The sequence below is a fragment of the Podarcis vaucheri genome (assembly GCF_965113315.1).
Source record: "Podarcis vaucheri genome assembly, chromosome: 7".
In the NCBI taxonomy this organism is placed as follows: domain Eukaryota; kingdom Metazoa; phylum Chordata; class Lepidosauria; order Squamata; family Lacertidae; genus Podarcis; species Podarcis vaucheri.
This window is the reverse complement of record NC_138765.1, coordinates 81,940,694-81,966,500: the sequence shown is the minus strand read 5'-3', so window position 1 is coordinate 81,966,500 and position 25,807 is coordinate 81,940,694. Positions and strand designations below refer to the sequence as shown.

General features: G+C 48.8%; 1 protein-coding gene across 8 annotated transcripts in view; it reads left to right on the top strand.

Annotated features, from left to right (window-relative positions):
- The window catches only part of UBR4 (ubiquitin protein ligase E3 component n-recognin 4), a 139,763-nt gene that overhangs the window by 31,791 nt on the left and 82,165 nt on the right, over positions 1-25,807 (top strand). For 3 of the 8 annotated variants that reach the window (XM_082229598.1, XM_082229600.1, XM_082229597.1), the window contains exons 30-50: positions 896-997; positions 2,335-2,435; positions 3,425-3,623; positions 4,444-4,632; positions 5,155-5,218; positions 5,983-6,174; positions 6,739-6,809; positions 7,014-7,161; positions 7,293-7,523; positions 8,781-8,951; positions 9,748-9,930; positions 11,143-11,301; positions 12,024-12,176; positions 12,626-12,853; positions 14,306-14,463; positions 15,503-15,674; positions 16,796-17,012; positions 19,644-19,807; positions 20,803-21,019; positions 21,996-22,212; positions 24,805-24,837. In XM_082229598.1, coding sequence (XP_082085724.1) covers positions 896-997; positions 2,335-2,435; positions 3,425-3,623; positions 4,444-4,632; positions 5,155-5,218; positions 5,983-6,174; positions 6,739-6,809; positions 7,014-7,161; positions 7,293-7,523; positions 8,781-8,951; positions 9,748-9,930; positions 11,143-11,301; positions 12,024-12,176; positions 12,626-12,853; positions 14,306-14,463; positions 15,503-15,674; positions 16,796-17,012; positions 19,644-19,807; positions 20,803-21,019; positions 21,996-22,212; positions 24,805-24,837 — 3,369 coding nt within the window. The remainder of the gene's footprint in view (positions 1-895; positions 998-2,334; positions 2,436-3,424; positions 3,624-4,443; positions 4,633-5,154; positions 5,219-5,982; positions 6,175-6,738; positions 6,810-7,013; positions 7,162-7,292; positions 7,524-8,780; positions 8,952-9,747; positions 9,931-11,142; positions 11,302-12,023; positions 12,177-12,625; positions 12,854-14,305; positions 14,464-15,502; positions 15,675-16,795; positions 17,013-19,643; positions 19,808-20,802; positions 21,020-21,995; positions 22,213-24,804; positions 24,838-25,807) is intronic. The other 5 variants (XM_082229601.1, XM_082229599.1, XM_082229604.1 and 2 more) reach the window with 3 other exon arrangements.

The window sequence follows — 25,807 nt, the reverse complement described above, 5'->3', positions numbered from 1 at the left end:
GCTGGGTCTCTTCTGCAACTCCTTGTTGTTCTGCTGATTCACTAAAAAGGTGGGGCCCTGTTGCCCCTCTCCCCTCAGAGGGAATGCAGCTCATGAGATCAGAAGGCCTCGAAAGGCCTTGAGCATTTCTAAGCAACTAGCATAGAATTGTAGAGTTGGAAAAGGACCCCACGGGTCATCCAGTCCAACCCCCTGAAATAAAACCTGCTGCGGCTTTAATCTAACATGGCTACCACACCCTCCTGTGGGAGCGACTTCCATAGTTTAACTCTGTGCTGTGTGAAGAAGGACCTCTGGGTTTACCACAGGCATTTGATTGACGACTGTGAGAAGATGCTGCTGGACTAGATAGGCCCTTGGCCTAATTACCGTATTTTTCACTCTATAAGACGCACTGCTCTGGAGGTTTCGGGCGGCTATCCCTGAAGCCTGGAGAGTGAGAGGGGTTGCGAAAGCAACGCGAAGCCTCCGGAGCGCAGCGGGCGGCTATCCCTGAAGCCAGGAGAGTCTTGCTCTCCTGGCTTCAGCGAAAGCAACACGAAGCTTGCTGTGCAGCGCTCCTTCAGCAAAGGAGGAGGAGAAATGGAAGGGGCTCCGTTTCTCCTGCCGCTTCGCTGAAGGAGCGCTGCGCAGAGCTGGAGAGAATTTTTTTTTTTCTTGCTCTCCCCCTCTAAAACTAGGTGCGTCTTATGGTCGGGTGCGTCCTATAGAGCGAAAAATATTGTACTTTTTAAAGCTGAACTGCCATGGCTGCAGTGGGTTCCTCCCATTAACACAAGTGGATAACCAATGCTGCCCTCCTCACTGTTAAAAATGTGCCCTGTGCTTGGTAAGACTTAACCTGCCTCTAGATAAAGTTCCCATCTCTGGAAAAAACAATTTCCCCTTCCCTTAGTGGCCTTGATGAATCCATCTTGGAAGAATGTCTGCAGCATCTGGAAAAGCAACTGGAAAGCAGCCAGGCCCGGAAAGCAATGGAAGAGTTTTTTTCCGAGAGGTGAGCAAGGCCATCCACCTTCCTGTTACCTCCGCATTTCTGACATGCCCTTCTGCTCAGGTGCTGCCGAGCTCCTGTCTGCTGTGCAGCTTGGCCAGGTGACCAAGAATGATGGGAGTTGTAGTTCAACAGGGCTCATCACCCCTGGCTGTGTCACCCTCTGCCAACTTGGTGCCCTTCAGATATTTTGAATGATAAGTACCTGTATACACTGGGGTTGATGGGAGTTGTGGTCCCAAAACATCTGGAGCTTTGGAGGCTGGGAGATACGCTAAGAGCCTAAGCAAATGTCCATCTAGTTTTGAAAGAGGCCCAGACAGATGCCTCTAAGCAAAGCATAAGTGGAGGAATGGAGGCCAAAGTCTTTTCCCCTGTTTATTTACGTTTTTACTTACTTATTTATAAAAATAGTTACAGACTGCTTTTCATAAGAGAAAACCAGAGTGGTTTACAAAAACCACATGAAAAACCATATATAAATCCTAAGATCAGAAATAAGCTGTTATGGAAAGATTCATTCTTAATCACCTGCATAGGCCTGACAGAATAGAAAAGTTTTCAGCAGGCATGAAATGAAAGGTGCCTGAACTGAAGGCTCTGTATCATTGTCGTCAAATGAGCCCCTTCAACTCTGATAATGACCCAAGGATGCTCCCTACAGGTGGTCTCAGCGACTGAGCTGGAATTTAAGGGCTCAGGCAGTCCCTGAGGCACTCTGGACCAAAGTTGGTCAGGGCTTTGTAAATTAATAAGGTAAAGGTACCCCTGACCAATAGGTCCAGTCGTGACTGACTCTGGGGTTGTGGCGCTCATCTCGCTCTATGGGCCGAGGGAGCCGGCGTTTGTCCGCAGACAGCTTCCGGGTCATGTGGCCAGCATGACTAAGCTGCTTCTGGTGAACCAGAGCAGTGCACGGAAACGCTGTTTACCTTCCCACCAGAGCAGTACCTATTTATCTACTTGCACTTTGACGTGCTTTCAAACTGCTAGGTTGGCAGGAGCTGGGACCAAGCAACAGGAGCTCACCCTGTTGCGGGGATTCGAACCGCCAACCTTCTGATCAGCAAGTCCTAGGCTCTGTGGTTTAACCCACAGCGCCACCCGCATCCCTTTTGTAAATTAATACAAGGACCTAAATTCCATATATCTGCTATTCCATATATCTGCCATATTATGCTGTCTCCAAACATGGCAGTTCCATTTTGCCATCAATGGGGCTTAATGGCATGTAGCGTGCAAATTCCAACATTTTCTTAGGCTCGTGACACTTAACGTAAATTGTGTGGCTACCAGCCATCTTGTCTAATGCCTTCTATCCAATGTTCCTTTTGAACCAGTGGAGAACTGGTGCAGATCATGATGGCGACAGCCAACGAAAGCCTTTCGGCGAAGTTCTGCAACAGGGTCCTGAAGTTCTTCACCAAGCTCTTCCAGCTGAGTGAGTGGTCCTGCTCAGTCCTGCTTTGTGGCTATAGTTTTGACTTATACAGGAATAAGAAACTGTTCGCTGCATTTAATGCTTGCTACGTTGGGCAGAACGTTGGCAAAGTGCTTGCTTTAACACGGTTGTTGGTGCATGGGCCCAGTTCCATCTGAAACCTTCCCCTTCCCTCAGCTACTACTGAGGCTGTTGGACGGATGGAGGGAAGATACCGCCAGCCCCAGTTGCGTCAGATCATGTGAAAAACCCTTATATCCATTCCTCCTCGGAGGATAGCACAGCCTTCTCTTTTCCTCTCCCCTTTTGTGTCTGCCCAAATTCAAGGAACAAGGCAGCCGCTACCTAATTTCTACAAGCTCTCTTTTATACACACACTGTGGCTTAGCAAAAATCTCTTGAAACACTCAGGGATGGGTTTGCAAAATAAGCTTGCAGACATCTGCAAACTCATCAGATAACTCACTTTCCTTTGTTGCAAAATGCAGGTGATCTTAGCCTGCAGTATTTGGCTAGAGCAGTGCTTCTCAAAATTGGGTCTCCCGCCGTTGCTGAACTACATCTCCCACCATCGCTGAACACTGGTCCTGCTTGCCAGGGATGATAGGAGTTGTAGTCCAACGACAGCTGGCGGCTCTACTGGGATAGATGGTTCTCTCTCTCTCTCTCTCTCTTTCTCTCTCTCCCCCCACCCCTGGTAAAATAAATGCTGGTGAGCCCTTGGGGAAACTGTCTTAGGAGCAGAGGAAGCTGCCTGTTACAGTGAGTCAGACTGCTGGACCACTTGTCTCACTATTGTCTGCAATGGCTGGCAGCAGCTGTCCAGGCCTTCAGGCAGGGAGTCTTTCCCCAGCCTTTTCCCAATGTGACACGGATTGAACCTGGGATCTTATCCATACAATCTCTGCCCCCGAACTGTGACCCCTCTCGGCTTTCCGTGAAGGTTGCTGGTTGCTCAGTTCCACCTTCTTTTTCTCTGCCTCTTCTAGCTGAGAAGAGCCCCAACCCCAGCCTCCTGCGCCTGTGCGGCTCCTTGGCCCAGCTGGCATGCGTAGAGCCAGTGCGCCTCCAGGCCTGGCTGACCCGGATGACCACCTCACCCCCGAAAGAGTCTGACCAGCTGGAGGTGGTGCAGGAGAACAGGCAGCTGCTCCAGCTGCTGACAACCTACATTGTCCGAGAGAACAGGTAGGTGGACCGGCCCCATCCAGGTAGGGAGCTTCTAGTTTTTAGCCACATGGGAAGCTGCTTTATATGGAATCAGACCATTGGTCTATCTAGCTCAGTACTCTCTGCACCAGTGGTTCCCAAAGTGGGCAGTACTGCCCCCTGAGGATGGGGGTGGAATTACCTAGGAGGGCTCTAAGAGGCAGAGGAGTTTGTGATGCAAGACTCCTGCTAAGGGACTTTAAATTGGGAAACTGGTGCCACTTCCTCAGGCTTATCCGCAATTAAGAAGTTACCAACAACGAAGTAGTTAGTAAGCATCATATCGGAGGCTCTTGCACCTAGCAGACTTTGAAAAGCTGGTATCACTGGATCAGGTTCATCAGTTTGCTGGATTGATTAACCTGAATAGCTTTGATTGGATTTGGAATGAATGTGCAGTTAATTGAGTTTCATAGCAGGTCGTTCAAGCCACTATTCTGAATGATGCTTTTTGTAGGGCAAGGGGCGCTGGGGATGACTTCATGGAACCTAGGGGGTGCTGGGGCCCTGAAAACAGTTTGGGAACCAGTGATTCATACACGGACTAGCAGTGGCTCTCCAGGGTTTCAGAGCAGATTTCCAGCTCTACCTGGAGATGCTGCCGGCTATTGGAGCCGGAACTGTTCGCATTCAAAGCAGCTGCTCTGCCATTGAGCAGCTGCCCTCCCCCGTAGCTTCCCAAACCCCTGTTTCGATTCAAGTGGTTACAAGCATTAGCTGTCAGGATGCCTCCCTGCAGTAAGTAAATGGGAATGACTTGATCTCGGTGTGATGGGCCGCTACTGTCTTGCCTTTCCAGCCAAGTCGGCGAAGGCGCCTGCACTGTCCTCCTGAGCACCCTGATCCCGATGGCCACGGAGATGCTGGCAAATGGTGACGGAACTGGCTTTCCCGAGCTGATGGTAGTCATGGCCACTCTGGCCAGCGCTGGTCAAGGGGCAGGGCACCTCCAGCTTCACAGCGCCGCTGTCGATTGGCTGAGCAGATGGTAAGAAGGGTGGTGGGAAGTGTCTTGTTTTGTGTGTCAGCCTCTCCATCTCCTGAACAGAAATGGCTTAAGGTGATTGGATGGTTTGTATTGAGATGCAAAGGCGTTTGCCTGTCCATAACCTGGAACGGTGAACTGTGCCACTGGGGCAGGGCATGCCTTCTTTTCTTTTCTTTCTTTCTTTTACTTGATTTTCAAGATTTAATTATCATTATGAATAACGATCTGGTAGGAAATACGTAAGAAGAAAATGGGGGGGGGGACAGCGGTAACAAAACAACAACCAGGGTTCACAGCCATTGCATCATAAAATAAAGTATGTTCTCAAGAGACTATACATTGAATTAGATGTTACGACAAAATCCTACCTGAAAAAGTACAGAGCTAAAATTACAAATTCCAAATGTTGCCATATTTCATTGGGACTTGTCATTCCTGTGATTAGGTTGGAGATCCAATATTCTAGGCCAATTTTCTGCCATCTTCCCCGCCAACCACTCTTTTTATCTCTCACTGTTCTAGCAAGAAATACTTGTCTCAGAAGAACGTCGTTGAGAAAATGAATGCCAACGTCATGCATGGAAAGGTAACGCCTATCTTTGCTTAAGGGGTATGTGCAGTTAATTCCCTTGTGGTCTTGTAGATCAGGCAGCACCAAGGGGGAGCCAGGGAAGAAAGGATGGAGGACAGGGCAATATTGAGCCTCCTTCCTGAACACAAGGGTGATCCTTCCTTGCATAGAGAATCTTGAGCTCAGTCTGTCATTGTGACTTTTGCCCAACATTTGAGGAAAGCATTGTGGTCTCCGGCAGTCTACTCTGGGAGTCTACCCCGGTGGATGCTGTCCAGAGAAACCCAGCTTTGCTTTGTGCAGTTTAATAGAATCGGCTTGGGAGGTATATCTGAATACTTGCCATGGCAGTGAGCTGCCTTACACTGAGTTAGACTATTGGTCCACCTAGTTCAGTATGGTCCGCACTGACCGGCAGCAGCTCTCCAGGGTGTCAGGCAGGGGACATTTCCAGCCCTACGTGGAGATGCCTTTGTGGATCGAAGCCAGGACCTTCTGCTTGCAAAGAGGTGCTCCACCACTGAGCTACAGCCCATCCACAGTGGGGTGGTGGAGAGAAGACTTCTTCTTGGAACAAGGGACATATTCCAGCCAGGCAAAAGCACTTGGGGAGAACATGCTCGGTGGAGAGTCCCAGGGGGCAGAACAGAGAGGCCCACAGGCCTGAGTCTCTCAGCAGAGTCAATGCTGCAGCCTGACTGTCACGTTGCAGCAGGATTTAGTGGAAAAGGCCTCTATCTGTGTGACTGAATGCCTCTTCCTCCTCTTACCTCTTGCAGCACGTGACTATCCTGGAATGCACCTGCCATATTGTCTCCTACCTGGCTGATGTCACCAATGCCCTGAGCCAGACCGGCGGGCAGGGCCCCAGCCACCTCTCTGTTGATGGGGAGGAGCGGGCCATTGAGGTGGACTCAGACTGGGTGGAGGAGCTGGCCGTGGAGGAGGAGGACTCCCAAGCTGAAGACTCGGTAGGTGGCCTGAGACTCACTTGGCAAACTGGTCTAGCAAAGTGGCGAGCTCACTGTGCTCTATGAAAAGGTGCTCTATGGTCAGTGCTCTATGAAGACAAAACACTAAATTGTAAAAGACCCCTTACATTTAAGGCTTCCTTTTTTGCCTTTGTGTGAGGCTAACTCGGGATTGGTTGAATTTAAATTTAGAAGGGCTCTTAATCTTCCCAAAACAACAGATGTGATGGTAAAACTGTGCCCATACTGTACAATTTTCAAGTACCACATGCATGAGGATTTCCATGAATGAAGGCTGTTTCATATGCAGAAAAGTAGGGCATTTGGGAGAAGGTGGTTCGGGTTTAGCCTTCTCCCCGAGTTTCTACTATTCTACATGCAGAGATTTTATCGCTTTTTTAAAATAAAGGAGCATTCAGCCAAGTGAATTGCCCACAGATCTGATACCTCTTCAGCTGGTTGTGAATACAAAGCCATTGTGTTGACACTGGTCTGAAGAAAGACTGTGTAGCTTTCCAGCTAAAAGTCCCTATCCTCTCCTCTCTGGTGTGTGTATGTGTGTAGGATGAGGACTCGCTCTGCAACAAACTTTGTACGTTTACCATCACTCAGAAAGAATTCATGAACCAACACTGGTGAGTCACCCTTGATTTTGAAATTTTGAGTTGGGGGGCTTCTCTGTGGTCACCCGTTGTCTTGTGGCATTTGTCAGCCTGATAGTCCTGTCCTGGTGACCCAGGGTAGGGGGAAGTGCCCATTACTGTGTTGGTCATCCAGCAGCCATTCATCATGCAAACACAACTGACTGCTTTCAAGAAATAAAAACCTTTGCTCTGCAGGTACCACTGCCACACCTGCAAGATGGTCGACGGCGTCGGGGTCTGCACCGTTTGTGCGAAGGTTTGCCACAAGGACCACGAGATCTCGTATGCCAAGTACGGCTCTTTCTTTTGCGACTGTGGGGCAAAGGAGGACGGCAGCTGCCTGGTACGCTTCTCTGGTGATCGGGGGTGTCTGTGGGGTGTTGTTGGTGGCAGCCCAGGCGGCACGCCGCAGGGGTGAAGCCACATGCCGTGTGTGAGCCTGACCACACGGAAATCCTGCTCCTGATTTTGCAGGCCTTGGTGAAGAGGACGCCCAGCAGCGGCATGAGCTCCACCATGAAGGAGTCTGCCTTCCAGAGCGAGACCCGCGTCCCTGAGAGCGTCGTCCGGCACTCCAGCACCTCCCCCACGGACAAGTCCAAAACCTCCCTCAACGACGGGCGGGGAGGGTCTGACGAGGAAAAGCCCAAGAAGAGCAGCCTGTGCCGGAACGTGGAGGGCTGCCGGGAGCAGCTGCAGTCCCAGGTGGGCTGAAGGCCTCTCTCCTCAAGGGAGGAGCCTGGTGGAACCATGGGGAAGTTGGGGGGCACCTGCCTCTTGAGATCAGGAACATAGGAAACTCCCTTAGGCCAAGTTAGGGTAATTGGTCCAACCAGCTCAGTATTGTCTACACTGGCTGGCAGCAGCTCTCCAGGCTTTCAGGCAGGGAGTGTTTCCCCAGCCCTTCCTGGAGATGTTTCCTGGATTGAACCGTGGGCCTTCTGCATGCAAAGCAGGCACTCTGCCACTGAGCTTCCCCTAAATAAAGTAAGAGTCTAGTCCAGGGGTCTGCAACCTTTAAGACAAAAAGAGCCACTTGGACCCATTTTCGAAGAAAAAAACAACTGAGAGCCGCAAAACCATTGCGACATTTAAAACAAATATATCTCCGGAGCCGCAATCTGACAGCGGGCGGGAAGGTGACGTCGGGACGGTGCGTGACTAACGCACGCACCGCCCCCATGCGACGTCACAGCCAGTACAGCGCCCGCCACAGTGGGGAGTGTCGGGGCGCACAATGCGCCTCCTCCCCTCGCTAGTATCCGCCCCGGAGCCGCGGCAAAGGTGTAAAAGAGCCACATGCGGCTCCAGAGCCGCGGGTTGCAGACCCCTGGTCTAGTCCTCATGGTTCAGAATGAAGTTCTAAGTTAAATTGAAAGCTGTCCGATACTGAGCCGGGCCCTTAGTCCATCTAGCTCGCTGGCAGTGGCTCTCCAAGGTTTCAGCCAGGAGTCATTCCTTATTAGGGTCGGGGATTTAATCTGGGACCTTCAACATCCAAGGCAGACCCCTGACCATTAGGTCCAGTCGTGGCCGACTCTGGGGTTGCGGCGCTCATTTCGCTTTATTGGCCGAGGGAGCCAGCGTACAGCTTCCGGGTCATTTGGTCAGCATGACTAAGCCGCTTCTGGCAAACCAGAGCAGCACATGGAAATGCTGTTTACCTTCCCACCAGAGCGGTACCTATTTATCTACTTGCACTTTGACGTGCTTTCAAACTGCTAGGTTGGCAGGAGCAGGGGCTGAGCAATGGAAGCTCACCCCATCACAGGGATTCAAACTGCTGACCTTCTGATCGGCAAGTCCTAGGCTCTGTGGTTTAACCCACAGTGCCACCTGTGTCCCCCATTGAACCATATCCCTTCCCTATTGTTTACTTGATTTGCTGCCAGAGTCCTTGAGCAAGGAGGCCACTAAGGCTGTTTCCCTTTCTCTCCCCACCCCCCACCAATCTTGCTGCAGGCCAACTTCTCCTTTGCTCCCCTGGTGCTGGACATGCTGAACTTCCTCATGGAAGCCATCCAGGTCAACTTCCAGCAGGCCTCAGCCATGGGCAGCAGCAGCCGAGCCCAGCAGGCCCTCAGTGAGCTCCACACCTTGGACAAGACGGTGGAAATGACAGATCAGCTGATGGTAAGAACCTTGTGGTTTCCTTTGAAGCACACAGGGCAGCAGCTCCTCAATAGTCTTCCCTTCTCCAGAGGGACCCCAGGAGTCCACCCCCAGTGCCCAGCTCACCTCCTTTCACTCCAATAGGCTCCAATCAGCAGGGGCCCTATTGCAGAGATAGTAGCACGCCTTTGATCCTCCCCCCCCGACAGCCCCAGACCACTACACGTGTGAGCACAGGAGGTGGCATTCACTCTCTACTTTCATGCTTTATATAAGAGCTGATCACAAGAGCACTCTTCCCTCTTGAGGTTTCCAGCAACTGGTATTTGAAAGCATTGCTGCCTCCTGCTGTGGAGCAGAGCATAGTCATCATGGCTAGTTGCCATCGGTAGCCCTTCTCTCCATGAATTTTTCCAGTCCTCTTTTGGACCCGCCCAGGTTGGTGGCCATCTCTGCTTCCTATGGCAGCGAGGTTCCACAGTTTTAACTCTGTACCTTGTGAATAAGTCCTATTATTTATCTGTTCCTCATCTCCCAGCGTTCAGCTTCATGGGCTGTTCACAAATTCTAGTGTTCTGAGAGTGGGAGAAAAAACTTTTTGCTATCCACTTACGCCTCGCTGCTTAAGGGCCCCCTCTGAAAGGCTTTGACTTCAGCCTTGGCAGGGCTCCAGACGCACTTCTGCCATAGCTGGGAGGAAGCAGAGTTCATCGTAATGGCTTCTGCCCAGTATTAAGCATGAACGGAGACTCTTCCTTCCTCTGGCGTGGCGCCGCTCACTGGCTTGGCCTCTTCTGTGCTCTGCCCACTTCCTCAGGTGCCAACTCTCGGCTCCCAAGAAGGTGCCTTTGAGAACGTCCGCATGAACTACAGCGGGGACCAGGGCCAGACCATCCGGCAGCTGATCAGCGCCCATGTACTGCGGCGAGTGGCCATGTGCGTGCTTTCCTCGCCTCATGGGCGCCGCCAGCATCTGGCCGTCAGCCATGAGAAGGGCAAGGTGAGTCTAGACGGAGCAGGGAAGCATCTGCATTTGGGGCAGCCACCTGCAGTGTGTGTGTGGGCATTTTAAAAATCAGTACGTTTTATTTCATCTTCCACATATGTGTATTACACTACGAATGACGCTCGTCCTACCCAGAGTAGACCCGCTGAAATGAGGAAAACAAAATTAGTCCTGTCCATCAACTTCAGTGGGTCTGCTGTGAGCAGGACTAGTCTTTGATATGGCCCCATGAGCTTCTTTCATCAAACAGAGAGCCAGCATATGGTATGGTGTTTAAGAGTGTTGGTCTAGGACAGGGGTCAGCAACCTTTTTCAGCCGTGGGCCGGTCCACCGTCCCTCAGACCATATGGTGGGCCGGACTATATTTTGAAGAAAAAAATGAATGAATTCCTATGCCCCACAAATAACCCAGAGATGCATTTTAAATAAAACATTCTACTCATGTAAAAACATGCTGATTCCTGGACTGTCGGTGGGCTGGATTGAGAAGGTGATTGGGCCGCATCCGGCCCACAGGCCTTAGGTTGCCAACCCCTGGTCTAGGACCTGGGAGATCAGGGTTCAAATCCCCAATTAAGCTGAGGCTTTCTGGGTGACCTTGGGCCAGTAATGGTCTCTTAGCTTAAACCTCGCATGGTTGTGGGAATTGAATGAGGAGGTGGAGAACCAGGTACACCACTTTGAGCTCCTGGAGAAAAGGTGAGATATAAATTCAATAAATAAATAACTATTAAGTTCAAAATACGTTAGAGTATTAATAATCTTAGGTTTGATTATATATATGCATAATAAAATAGCTTGTTGGTGCCATATATTTTTACTTAGCAGTTGATCCTTCTACAGAAATAAAGAACTATCTGGTCTGTAAATGCACAAAGTCAGCTCCTTATCTTGAAATTCTCAGTTGTCTCTCTTTTTATTGCGTTACCAGGCTCCCATTTATCAGTAGCGTCTCACAAAAACATACTTTCCCCCTTTAACACAACTGTTTAGCTTAGCTATATTTTGACTGTTCTCATTGTTGCCTTACAAAGCTCTGTGCATTTTACATAGTCTTGTAGTGGGGTCTGGGAAACTTTCATGAACATAATGGTACCGTAGAGATGAAGCTGGCAGCTCTGGGCTGTTCAGTTCCCATTCAAGTGCCAAAGTGCCTCACACACTCTCTGCAACATCTCATGATCGTATTTTGCTCTTAAATGCAGATCACGGTCTTGCAACTCTCTGCGTTGCTGAAGCAAGCCGATTCCAGCAAACGGAAACTGACCCTGACTCGCCTGGCGTCCGCCCCGGTTCCCTTCACTGTGCTGAGCCTGACGGGGAACCCTTGCAAGGAGGACTACCTAGCTGTGTGTGGGCTGAAGGTAAAAAGCATGGCAGCAGCCTCTGGGGCCACAGCACTGCTGCCTCTCTTGACTACATTGGGTCCGTTTATTGCAGTGGGATAAAATATTTTCTCTCTCCAGTTAAAAAAAGCAAAACAAAAAAGCTACCTTGACATAGTAAAAGAGTGTAAACATAGGACAGCCTAGAAGAGATGCCTCATGTGGTGGTTAGAACCTGGGGGGATTTGAACCGGGGAGAGATCTGGGTTCAAATCCCCACTTGGCCCTGAAGTTCACTTCTCAGCCTAACCTACCTCACAGGGTTGTTGTGGGAATTAATTGAGAAGAACAACAACCATGTGCGCCACCTTGAGTTTCTTATAGAAAAAGTGGGATATACATGCAATCCATCAATCATTTTCCAGTTTATGTACTGTATTTTTTGCTCTATAAGACGCACCAGATCACAAGACGCACCTAGTTTTTGGAGGAGGAAACAAGAAAAAAAATATTCTGAATCTCAGAAGCCAGAGCAGCAAGAGGGATTGCTGTGCAGTGAAAGCAGCAATCCCTCTTGCTGTTCTGGCTTCTGGGATAGCTGGGCAGCCTGCATTTGCTCCATAAGACGCACACACATTTCCCCTTACTTTTTAGGAGGGAAAAAGTGAGTCTTATAGAGCAAAAAAAGATGGTATATTAACAACTTATGCATTCTCTCCAGCATTTAATCGGTTTATTTCAATTTCTCTCTCTCTCGACAGGACTGCCATGTGCTCACCTTCAGCAGCTCTGGATCTGTCTCCGACCACCTGGTCCTTCACCCTCAGCTGGCCACGGGCAACTTCATCATCAAAGCTGTGTGGCTGCCAGGCTCGCAGACGGAGCTCGCCATCGTCACCGCGGATTTTGTGAAGGTGCAGTGAAGTTGGGAAACAGGTTGGGGGCAAAGGATGGGACCTTTTAGGGTCTGATCTAGAGAAGTTTGCCATTGTGCTGCTCCTCAGCTGGGTATCCTGGACCCAAGCTGCTAAGGGCCTTGTAAATTAATGCAGTTTTTTTTTTAACCCGGCCCCATAACATGTGGGCAGACACTGCCGACTTTGGAGCAATAGAGTTATGTCCTGGTGGTAGTCTGTCCCCATCGACAGTCTAGCCACATCATTTTGACCCAGCTGGAGTCTGTTCTCGTAGTGGCCAACCAGATGCCCCAAGGGAAACCCAGAAGTTAGACCTGAGCATTGCAGCGCTCTCCCCATTTGAGATTCCCAGCAATTGGCTTTTAGTCCATCAGCATGCATCTAGCTTCTGACTGTAGCCCTTTTTGTTGGCCCCAAACTACTAACTGCCCCTTCTGTTCCAACAGATTTATGACCTCTCGGTGGATGCCTTGAGCCCGACTTTCTACTTCCTGCTGCCCAGCTCCAAGATCAGGGACATTACTTTCCTGTTCAACGAAGAGGGCAAGAACATTGTGGTCATCATGTCATCTGCCGGCTACATCTACACCCAGCTCATGGAGGAAGCCAGCAGCGCTCAACATGGCCCTTTCTATGTCACCAATGTCCTAGAAATCTCACACGATGACCTGAAGGTAACACAGCACTGCATTTTATATTTCTGCTACCTGGATCGATGAAGGTTTCACAATACGACATGACAGCCTTAAACAAGACCCCCTTTCTGTTTGGCTCTTCCCCTTCTGGGACATCACTGCTCACCCCTAACTATGAACAAGTTAAAAAGCACAGGTCCCAGTACCAGTCCTTGCGGGGCGCCATTTTCTACATCTCCCCATTTGGAGAACTGTCCATTTCTTCCTATTTTTTGCTTCCTGCTACTTAACCAGTTCCTGATCCACAAGAAGACCTCTCCTCTTATTCCTTGACTGCTAAGCTTACTCAGGAGTCTTTGGTGAAGCACTTCTTTTTGAAAGTCCAAATACACCGTCTCTACAGCTTGTTAACACTCTCAAAGAACTCTTAATAGGTTTGTGAGTCAGGCTTGTCAGCAAGGCTTGTTTTTCTACATACTTGGTTATTTTATCCTTAACAATACTTTCCGCCAGTTTTTCCAGTTAAGCTAACAGGACTGCAATTCACAGCATTCACCCCCCCCCATGCCCTGATCCTGTTTCAGTCTCTTCCCCTTCTGGAACGTGTCTCCTGGCATCCAGCAAAATGTGGCCGTGTGTTTAAGAGGGTATGTTCAGTACAGCAAGCGCAAATGAAAATTTAGCAGGAAGATCAACAGGTTATTGTGCATTGCTGAGAGGATATTTTCCTGCGTTGTCCCCAACCCAGCCCTACACATAGTAGACCCATTTAAATTACTTGACCCTGTCGCTAAAAACTGCAGGAGGGGAAAGTGCTTTTGTGGTCGGGTCCTGCTTACGGGTTGGGGCATCTGGGTGGCCACTGTGAGAACAGGATGCCGGGCTAGACTGGCCACTGGCCTGATCCAGCAGTCTCCTAAGTTTTGATGCCTCTTCATTTCAGTGGATCTCCTCTTGAGTGGGACTCACATTCATAGAGTCAGAGAATTGTAGAGTTGGAGGGAACCCTGAGGATCATCTAGTCCAGCGATTCGCAACCTGTGGGTCCCCAGATGTTGTTGGACTACAACTCCCATCATCCCTGAGCTCTGGCCTTGCTAGCTAGGGGTGATGGGAGTTGTAGTTCAACAACATTGGGGGACCCACAGGTTGAGAAAGGCTGATCTAGTGTGACTCCCTGCAGTGCAGGGATATAAATCTGTCCCATTGGATTGGCTGCAACCCTGAGACTTTTCCTGGGCACTGCTGGCGCTTGCGGGTACTCCCTTGGCGACCCTTGGTCTTGCCACGGCATCACCCTTGACATCCTTTCCTCCCACAAGCAGTTTGGCCTCAGGAGGGCTTGGCATCACATGAACTTCCTCAAATGCTACAACGAAGCAGCGTTTGGGCCAGGGAAAGCATTTCCCAGTTTGCCTTCTTGGTAGCCTTCACAGTCCCGAGTCGCATCCAGAGGTCCCGACATGCTTCTTTTCTCCCTGTTCCTGGCAGGACAGCAACGGTCAGGTGGCCGGAGGCGGTGTTTCTGTCTACTATTCCCACGTCCTGCAGATGCTGTTCTTCAGCTACTGCCAAGGCAAGTCCTTTGCGGCCACCGTCAGCCGGGCCACGCTGGAAGTGATGCGCCTCTTCCCCATCAACGTCAAAAGGTGAGGTCAGCTCCCCTACCTCCTGCTCCTGTGGCATTTTGTGACGTGGCCGTTAGGAACAACTTTCTATGCAGTAGGCTGTGGAGCATAGGGGCATAAGAAATTGCTTTCTACTGAGCCGGACCATTGGTCCCCCTAGCTCAGTACAGTCTGCACTGACTGGCAGCTGCTCTCCTTAGTTTCGGGCAGGGAACATTCCCAGAGATACCGAAGAGTGAGTCCATGGGGTTTTGAACTTGAGACTTCAGACATTCTTCCACCGAGCTATAAGTCTTCCTTTAGAATGTAGGAAAATGTCCTGCATTGTCTGCACTGATTGGCAGCAGCTCTCAGAGTTTCAGACATGGGACATTCCCAGCTGTACCAGGAGATGCTACGAGATATTGAACCTGGGACTTTCTGCTTGCAAGACAGATGCTCTACCGCTGAGCTAGGACCCTGATACCATAGCTGCCTTATACTGAGGCAGACCATCAAGTTCAGTATGGCCTACACTGACTGGCAGCGGCTCTCCCTAGTTTCAGGCAGGGAACATTCCCTGATACAGTCATACCTTCAGGTTGAACGTTTTCAGGTTATTCTCTGCGGCAACCCGGAAGTAATGGAGCTTGTTACTTCCGGGTTTCGCTGCTCGTGCATGCGCAGATGCTCAAAATGATGTCATGTGCGGAAGCGGCGAAACACTACCCGTGCACACACAGTCGCATGTTACATTCTACTCAGGATGTGAACGGGGCTCCGGAACGGATCCCGTTCGCATCCAGAGGTACCACTGTATACTGAGGAATCATAGAATCATAGAGTTGGAAGAGACCACAAGGGCCATCAAGTCCAACCCCCTGCCAAGCAGGAAACACCATCAGAGCACTCCTGACATATGGTTGTCAAGTCTCTGCTTAAAGACCTCCAAAGAAGGAGACTCCACCACACTCCATGGCAGCAAATTCCACGGTCAAACAGCTCTTACTGTCAGGAGTGAGCCACCAGTCCACGGTTGCCTCTGCTTGTGATGCTAGACTGACTTTACCTACCCTTGCAGCTCCAACGGGGGGAGCAAGACCTCCCCAGCACTCTGCCAGTGGTCAGAGGTAATGAACCACCCTGGCCTGGTGTGCTGTGTGCAGCAGACGACCGGTGTCCCTCTGGTGGTGATGGTGAAGCCAGACACTTTCTTGATCCAGGAAATTAAAACCTTACCGGCTAAAGCAAAGGTCAGTTTGTTTGCTTTTTTGTCTTCAGACTCCTTCTCCCTTTGGGCAGTTTCCATAGGTGACAGGGAAAGCAAAAGGGGAGGGGGTTCTCTCAAGTCAGGGAGGAAGAAAAGAACAAGAGCACCCAGTAAGCCGAGTAGAATTACAATGAATGGAAAATTGCACAGCCTGATAACGTAAAAATGTAACATTAAATCGGCTTGCAGAGTACCACCGTATTCCAAATACTGTGTGTTAGCATAGGATTTTATTTGCCAAAGGATAACTTGCCAGCTTGCTGGTGATTCTGTGAATCACGATTTTCTGGATTGGCTCCGTCACATTGTATTTGACGTTTTTGTAATATTTATACGTTCAGTTGGTTCAGGGAAGTTTTTAACGTGTGATATTTTAGTGTATTTTTGGTTTCTATGGAAGCCGCCCAGAGTGGCTGGGGAGGCCCAGCCAGATGGGCGGGGTATAAATAAATAAATATAATAATAATAATAATAATAATAATAATAATAATAATAATAATAATAATAAAAAAAATAATAAATTATTATTATATTTCTCAATTTCTTGCAATGGGTGGTGGACAGAGAAGCAGATCTAGCTGTATTCTTACCTCCTCATCCCCATGTCTGTCTGTCTGTTTAAAACTTACAGAGTTCCATATTTCATTAAGTAGTTTAAATGCATATGAAGATCTGCGGAATGGTGCCACTTTGACTGATCATTTCCCTCGCCCCTTTTCCAAAGGCATCTCAATGTGTTCAATGGCCCTAGTGAAGGTGCAGTCAATGTGCTGCCCCCCAGAAGTTGCTGGGCTATGACTCCCTTTCATCCCTCACCACTGACCATGATGCCTGGGACTGATGGGGGTTGGAGTCCCAATAACATCTGAAAAGCCACACAGATTCCCCATCCCAGGGATTCCGCATGCCTGAACTAGACCGTCAGTTACCTTTACTGTCTCTAGCTACCTCGTGTCACAGTTCTGACCATCACTTGCCTTTACTGCCCCTACTTACCTTCTGTCGCAATGCTGCCTTGCTTTTCTGCATGTTGCTATACTGGTTTATGCTCACCGTTGGAAATGTAAGGAGCTGCCTACCTTTTGTGTATCTTTGGCCTTCCAGATCCAAGACATGGTGGCCATCCGGCACACGGCCTGCAACGAGCAGCAGCGGACCACCATGATCCTCCTGTGCGAGGATGGCAGCCTGCGGATCTACATGGCCAACGTGGAGAACACGTCCTACTGGCTCCAACCCTCCCTCCAGCCCAGTAGCGTCATCAGCATCATGAAGCCCGTCCGCAAGCGCAAAGCGGCGGCCATCAGTAAGTCGCTGCAAGGTCAGATTGGCTAGGGACTGTGAAGTGGTGCATACACTCTCTGCATTGTGTTGTTTGACTTACTTATCCGAATAATCTGATTTTTATTAATCATTACTACTACTTCTGTTATAATTACTATTGTTCCATACTATGATTATGGGGTTGTTGTTTTTGTTTTCACTGCCATTGATACCCTTGGATTTCATAAGCCTAATATTCTTCAAGAAACTGTATTATTCAGACGGACCGTTTTGAACCTGAGATTCTTTGCACAAGCAGCCTTTATGGATGTGTTTCTGCATCTCATGGTTTGTCTAGCCGTTTTGTGTTTCTAGGTGGTAATACTGCATTGCAATATTTTATATGAAAGTGTGGTTTGAGAATACTCAAAGAAATAAAAGCAAATGAAATAGAGACTTGCCCCTACATTTAAAGGGGCCTGCAGTCTAAAATTAAATTTAGCGTAGAAGATGCAGAGGAGGGAGAGATTAGGGATGAATGTTGGGGAAACGCTGTTACATGTGTAGTTGGATTTGGCTGGAGTTTGAGATGAGGCCCAAGGTTTTGAGCTTGCAATAAAGGGTGTAGAATTATAGGAGTGTAAAGCTGGAAGGTTCCCTGAGGTCATTTATTTATTTATTTATTTGATTTATGTCCTGCTTTTCCTCCAAGGAGCTCGAGGTGGTGTACATAATTTTGCCCCCTCCTTTGTCCTCACAACAGCCCTGTTCAGCTAAGAGGCAGGGACTCTCCCAAGGCTATCCTGTGGGCTTCAGGTAGTTTGAAGTCTGGTCTCCTGTTCTGACACTGCACAACATGGACTTTCGCTGGTGCTCTGAGGAAGGTATCTCAGACAGGCCGAGAGAGGAGAGAGCATCATGTAGATTCAAGCGACTTGTTGCAAGCATTGTTGCTTTACACCCAACACGGTCAGCTATAGCTGGTGGTTAAGGATGATGGGGGTTGGGAAGTCCATTGACATCTGGAGGGCCACAGATGTTCCTCATCTCTCCCTTGGTGCAGTGTCCTGGTCCACTGACTCAAAGGTGGGCTTGTGGGAGTGGTTTGGTGCAGGTATACCAAAGAAGGATGTCAAGAATGCTAGAGGGATCAGTTCTAGTGCTTTATTACAATAAAGAGTAAACTTACAGTAAGTCAGCCTGCCAGGCCTTGCTGTTACAAGCATGGAACAGACACCGCAGCAGTGAGAGGTTGCCATGACTTGTCTGCGCCCAAGCGAACACTCGTCCAGCCTTTATGCACAAAGCAGCATACGTCAGTTTGCCCAGAACCTCCCATCACACCTGGTTGGTGAGATCATAGATGGCATAGAAGCTTCTTCCCACTCTGGGTCTAGAACCCAGCATCCCAACACCTACAAATAAGCACAGCATCAAAGCAAGCCAATGAGGGTATACCAAAGCAAGGGGGAAAATAAACATGTGTGAGCTCAACAACCAATTATTTTCTGGGTTATCTTGACTACCAGGATAGTGTTTGCAGGCCTTCCGGAACATTTCTCTTTTGTTTGAAATATGCATCCTGCTTGATTGATTGATTTTATTAGGTGGGCAGCAAAAATGTTTCTTCTGATGGTTTTTAATATCTGTCTGTCCATCCTCTCTGTATACAATTGGCCTGCTACTTACGCAAAGGTTCAGTTCTAAGGGTCTGCTCCCAAAATGGTGCAAAATTTGGGTACCACCTAAACTGGACTCTGGGTAGCTTGCAGATGGGCCCTTCTCATGATCTTTCCAGAGCCTGGTTAGAGAAAACCCACTGGGTTTGTGGGTTAGATGAAAATAAGTGGGGAGTGGGGAATGACTGTTCTTCATTTATTTCCTCTTCCTGCTCCCCGCCCCCATGTCGTGTTTCGACCACGTATGTAAAGTGAGTGAAAGTTGCGGGCCCAGGATATACAGTGGTACCTCGCAAGACGAATGCCTCGCAAGACGAAAAACGCGCAAGACGAAAGAGTTTTCCGTTTTTTGAGTCGTTCCGCAAGACGAATTTCCCTATGGGCTTGCTTCGCAAGACGAAACGTCTTGCGAGTTCTTGCGAGTTTGTTTCCTTTTTCTTAAAGCCACTAAGCCGTTAATAGCCGCTAAGCCATTAATAGCCGTGCTTCACAAGACGAAAAAACCGCAAGACGAAGAGACTCGCGGAACGGATTAATTTCGTCTTGCGAGGCACCACTGTATTTTAAAATGTATATTTCGCCTTTTGTCAATAAACCATAAGACGGTTTAAATACAGTATAGAACATAACAAACTACACATAAGCACATGCTTAACGTAATACCCATACACCACAAAGCATTGAAGCGGTTATAAATACTAATAATAACAAGCGATAAACAGTAATACATAAGCAACAGTGTCAGATTATAAACAGTGTCAGTCTAGTGATTAACTCCACAACTCAAACCCCTGTAAACTTGCAGAGTCTCACAACAGGCACCCGAAAGTTTGAACTCTGCTCTTTTTGATTTTATATGATTTAGTCTTTTAAGCTTGATTCTGTGATGCAGTTTTGTGGAGCGGGTGGATTTCTTATTGTGAATTTAGAAATTACTTTATAAATGAAGAGTTGTCCTTGACTTTAACTTTTGGTGTTTTTTATCTCTCCCCCCCCCCTTCTTCCTCCAGCAACCCGCACCTCCACCCAGGTGAATTTCCCCATCGACTTCTTTGAGCACAACCAGCAGCTGACGGACGTGGAGTTTGGTGGCAATGACCTCCTGCAGGTCTACAACGCCCAGCAGATCAAGCATCGGCTCAACTCCACCGGCATGTATGTGGCCAACACCAAGGTGAGCATCCTTGCAAGGACCGGCCTTCTGAAAGGAGGAGGAGCTTCTGGGCAGACAGGGAAGATCACTAGTCCAAGGTGCTTGGGGTGGTACTGGCGGTCATCTCTGGCCCATTTATTTACTCATTTCATATAATTTATACACCCCTTGTTTGTAAAATAAATCAATCTCAAAGTGCTTTAGCACTAAGAAATAGAAAGCACAATAATTTAAGGCATTCAAAAAGTTAAAATACCAAAAGCAGGTAAAAACTTCCATCGACTTTGCAAATAAAAATGTTTTTGGGAGATGCCGGGAAGAGTACAGCAAATGTGCCTGCCAGGTGTCAATAGGCAGAGATTTCAAAATTGTAGGTGCTACCACACTCAAAAATTGAGTTCTTACGAATTTGGGACAGTTGTTATGTGACACGTGGAGCAGTGCCAGTGCTGCCGATCGAAGCGTTCGAGTGGGCACATGTGGAGTAATGCAGTCTCATAGGTAAACTGGTCCCAAGTTGTTAAGGGCTTGGCCTGGCAGCAAATCAGCAACCAGTGCAGACCTCTGAGCACAAGATGCTCTATGCCATGGGTAGGCAAGCTAAGGCCCAGGGGCTGGATGCGGCCCAATCACCTTCTAAATCCGGCTCGCGGATGGTCCGAGAATCAAGTGTGTTTTTACATGAGCAGAATGTGTCCTTTTATTTAAAATGCATCTCTGGGTTATTTGTGGGGCATAGGAATTCGTTCACCCCCCCTTCAAAATATAGCCCGGCCCTCCCACAAGGTCTGAGGGGCAGTGGACTGGCCCCCTGCTGAAAAAGTTTGCTGACCCCTGTTCGATGCTGACAAGGTTTCACTCCTGTCGGTGGTCACGCTGCAGCATTCTGCACTGACTGCAGCTTCTGGATCAAGCATGAGGGAAGCCCCATGTAGAGTACACTGCGGTAATATAGGCCTTTCGCACTCTCTATTCCCCCTCCGCCTTCATGCACGGCGCCTTCCCCTCTTCCGCAGCCTGGCGGCTTCACCATCGAAGTGACCAACAACAACAGCACCATGGTGATGACCGGCATGAGGGTCCAGATTGGGACTCAGGCCATCGAGCGAGCCCCCTCCTACCTGGAGATCTTTGGCCGCACCATGCAGCTGAACCTGAACCGGCCACGGTGGTTCGACTTCCCCTTCACCCGAGAGGAGGCCCTGCAGGCAGACAAGAAGCTGACCATCTTTGGTAAGATTCCTGAGGTTCCCCCCGTCCATGTTTCAAACTATTGACTTTTGGTAATTGTCTGTTTGCAGTTTCTCTGGCGGAGAAGATCTCAGTAATTTAGGCCTTTTGCAGCTTTTGATATACAATTTTATGTTAAAATAATGTTTTTACGGTGTGAAGGGAGTTGCCTGTTTTCATTTTTAACCCTGTCTATAAGAAAGCCATACCAAGCAGTTGCCAAAGAGTCTTTATGCTACAAGCGTTGTTCCAGTTTTATTTTATTTGTCAATCCACTCTTACCCCCCCCCCTCGTGTTCTATTTGCCATACTTTTGCTTATTGCATTTATACCTCATCTCCCAAGGGGCTCAAGGTGGCATGTTTGGTTCTCCCTCCCTCCTCATTTAATCCCCACAACAACTCTGTGAGGTTGGCTAGGCTGAGAGGCAGTGATTTGCCCAAGATTACCCCAGCAATTGGGACGTGGGTGGCACTGTGGGTTAAACCACAGAGCCTAGGACTTGCCGATCAGAAGGTCAGTGGTTTGAATCCCCGTGACGGGGTGAGCTCCCGTTGCTCGGTCCCTGCTCCTGCCAACCTAGCAGTTCGAAAGCACGTCAAAGTGCAATTAGATAAATAGGTACCGCTCCGGCGGGAAGGTAAACGGCGTTTCCGTGCGCTGCTCTGGTTCGCCAGAAGTGGCTTAGTCATGCTGGCCACATGACCCGGAAGCTGTACGCTGGCTCCCTTGACCAATAAAGCGAGATGAGCGCCGCAACCCCAGAATCGGTCACAACTGGACCTAATGGTCAGGGGCCCCTTTACCTTTACCTTACCCCAGCAATTACCTCAGCTTCATGGCTGAGGCGGTGGGGGTGGGATTTGAGCCCTGATCTCTCAGCTCCTAGTCTGACATGCTAACTGCCACACCTTGCTGGCTCTCCCTGCCTTGCTTGAGAGGTACGGAAAAAAGCCATGGCTCTTCTCCTCTCTTGAAGTCGGGGCGTCTGTGGATCCCGCCGGCGTCACCATGCTGGACGCCATCAAAATCTACGGCAAGACGAAGGAGCAGTTTGGCTGGCCGGATGAGCCCCCGGAGGATTTCCCGTCAGCCTCAGTCAGCAACGTCTGCCCCCCCAACCTGAATCAGAGCAATGGAACTGGAGACGCAGAATCGGCTACTCCGGCAGCTGCTAGCGGCACTGTTCTCGAGAGGTAAATCTTCAGAACCGTATGTTCCTTTTTTCGACTTACCACCCATCCTGTCTTCCTGCAGGTACGGTTTATAACTCCAGGAACGTAGGAGCAGTTTTGTGGTATAGAACCCCTTTAGATTCTATAATGGGGTGTGTGTCAGGGCAGTGCTTTTGCTCTGAGCAGGCTGGATCCTCATTTCCCCACCCTGCAGGCCAACGTTTGGCAAATGGGTGTGATTACTCTCATAATCAATCCTCTGTTGTCCTAATGATGCCAGGAGATTGATCCCACCCACTGTATTGGGGGGAGAACCTTTTTCTCATCAGCTGATGGGTGTATGTGTGCTTACATCTTTCTTTCTGTAAGGCTGAACTGCATGTAGGAGTTCCTTGCGAGGTTGTGGCGTGAGTGGACCAACCCCCCTCCCCAGCACTCAACAGCTGATGGGGATTAGATCCTGCTTTCTGCAGGAATTGATTGTGTATGCCACTTCACTGCAGGGAACCATGCAGAGTTGAAACCTGCCCTTCACTCTGCCTGTCAGTGACTGACAGGTGGGCGTGACTGACAGGTGGGCGTGGTTTTTTGGTCCTACTGGCCAAATCTGAACTCCTGGCTGGCCCAGATTGGGACATAGGCTGGAGGTTCCCCTCCCTGCTGTAATGGCTGTATTGTTGTGTGTTTGCACGTGCATTGTGCATTGTGAGTGGTGGCAGGGAACTTTACAAGAGCCCCCACCCCAGTGTCAGTTCATCCCTTACAGCGCAGCATGTAAAAATCCTCTCCTGCTCCTCTGCCCTGGCAACCGAGAGGTTGTGGTGCCCAACATTCACCAGGCAAGTTCTGCGCATCACCGCAGAAACATCTCTCCATCTCCTCCTCCCTTTCCTCATTTTTCAGTCAGTCTCTTTCCAGGGAGACCAGAGTCTGCCATGCAGCTTTGAGAGGGAGATGATGGGGATGAAAAGAAAGAGCGAGGAATTAAAACTGTTGTCCCTAGAGGGCAGCAGTGCTCTAGGACAGGGGTTTGGCAACATGGTGTCCTCAAGGCGTTGTTGGACTTCAGCTCCCATCATCCTCCCTGCCTGTTGGCCTGTGCTAGCTGGCTGAGACGGATGGGAGTTGCAGTCCGCCAACCACTAGACAGCACCACTTGCTTTTGAGACTCAACTCCCTTGTTCTTTCTCTCTCTGTGTGATTGGGAGGGTGGAGATGGAAGGAGCAGCCAGTGGCAGGCATGGCAGGAGAGGACAAAGTTGGGGTGGCCATCCAGAGCCAAAAATATATATATTCTGGGAAGAAAAAATTCATCTGTGAGGCGAAACCAGCCTCAATGTGTGCATTTTTCTTATTTTTGCTAGAACCTGTGTGGCCTGCTAGCGTTGTGTGCTAAAAAAAAGCATGGTGGTGTTAGGGAAAAAACAACAGCAGGGTTGACTTTTGCCGCCCAACTCCTCAAGGGCCTCTTGAGTCCCCTAAGTCCATGATTGGACAGAGAAGAATGGAAGGAGGAAACAGTAGAAGGAAAGCACGGAGCTGGACCTCAGTGTGATGGAGTCGGTGGGGGACAGGGGAAAGTAGGTGCGGAGCAAATGGATACCCTTTGTAGTTCCTGGAGAGCAACAGGGCAGCAAACCACCTCTTGGGTTTGGAAAACGTGTGAAGGACTCGTGGCTCAGTGTGTAGGATGGATACACACACTCCGTGACAGACACTGACATCCATTGACTAACTCCCATTCAGTGACTGCTGCCGAGTCACTGACACACAATCACTGACACATGGCTCCTACAGGGTTGTGTATATGTCCCGCAGTTGTTGTATCTTAAATTAAAAATGTGAAATTCTGCTCTAAGGAAAGCTCAGTTCTGTGAACCGCCAAAATAGTTTCAGTCAGTCTGCCGATATTTCCTCTGTTCTTGTGCAACTTTAGTTCAAGCAATCTTTAGCCACTAAAAAAATCTTCTTTAGCGTCCACCCCCCACCCCCACCTCCTAACACAAACATTGCCTCTCAGATTTTAGCAGCCATTAACCTGCTTACGTTCAAGTGCATTTCCACACATATGAGGACTAAACACTTAAAGGAAAACAGCAATATGAAATCTTGAGACTCTGAGGAAGCTGAGTTCTGTGATCTGTTTTGCTTATTGTAGGCACTTCTGCACATCTGCAGAATTGCGGCTTACACATGTCCCATAACTGTTAAACCCCATTGGAAATATGAGCAGTGTGTGAGGTGCTGTAGAATTTACCCTCGCCTTCTATAGCACAGAGCATCACCTTTGGCTGCGGGTCTGGGATGCAGAGGGGAGGCTTGGGGGTGCCTCTCAGACTGGCCATTTCCTGCTCATTCTCTTCTCAGGCCTCCTCTTAATTCTTTCAGCTAGTACAGTGACTGTTGCTTGAAATTGTTTCTGACCTAAGCCCCACTTCTCTCTCAAACACTTTAATTTAATTTGCCTGTTTCTCTTCCCTCCCCCTTTAATTTTTTTGGTATGGTTTGCTTAGGACGTGTTTCTTCGATATTTTTCTGTGAGCTTCATATCTTTTTTTATTTATATGTGTATATACATATATATATTTTCCTTTTCCTTTGCTTCCCCCAAAGTTCTGAAACTGAGTCCTTAACCACCCTGGACCGGTTAGTATACTATCTTTTGTTTTCTCTCTCTCTCTGTGCACGAATGATTTTTTGCTTTATTACTTGTGTGTGTAAGACAATAACAGCACATTGCTTTGATTTCTGTTGGTTGGTGTTTTCTTTTTTGAAAGCGTGTGTGCATAAAGCATAGATAATCTTGAAAAAGTGACCTTCATGCTGCTTTTTTTTTACATTAGGACCTCTTGCATGGCAGATCAGCCAGCCAAGAAACCCAAGCAAAATTGAAACGAGCTGCTTGTCTCTTCTCCCGCTCGGCTTTCCCCCTCAATCTCTCTCCCCCTGCTCCTTTTGACCTGATTGGGAGAGATCTGCTAATCCTTGTCGGCAGCTAAATGCATTTAATTATTCTTTAAAATATTATATGATGCTCCCCTCCCCCCGCCCAGGAATAAAGCCTGTCTGAACCAGCCTTGCAACAGAGGCCTGAGGCACACATAACACCAAGCTATGGTTTGTTGAACAAAACTATGGTTTGTTCAGTTTAAACTATGGTTTGTTCAGCCTACGGTTAAGCTAAACTTTGGTTCATTAATCCATGGCTTGGTGTTACATGTGAAACCAGCTCAGCAGTTTAATTCTGGCTTAACTATGGTTAAAGGTAACTCATTAACCGGGGATTGTAGTTGGTTTACAAGCCTTAGTGAATGTTAACCGTAGCTTTGCATTACAAGCAAACCCCAGACCTCCTACTTAACTGTTGGAAAGGAGTTACAACTTCCACAAAGCTACAGAACCATGAATGAAGAGCAGGGGGCAGGGGACCAAAGTGCTCTCAAGGTTTGGCTTCTCTTGCTGGTGCTTTCTAACTCTTCTGCGACGTGGCAAAACTGATGTTCAAGAGATCTGCCTGATGCCTCAGCTTCAGCTTGTCAACCATGGTTATTCCTAGCCATGGTTTAGCGTTATGGGCAGGGCAAGCCCATAAAAGCTACATTAAAAAATAATAATC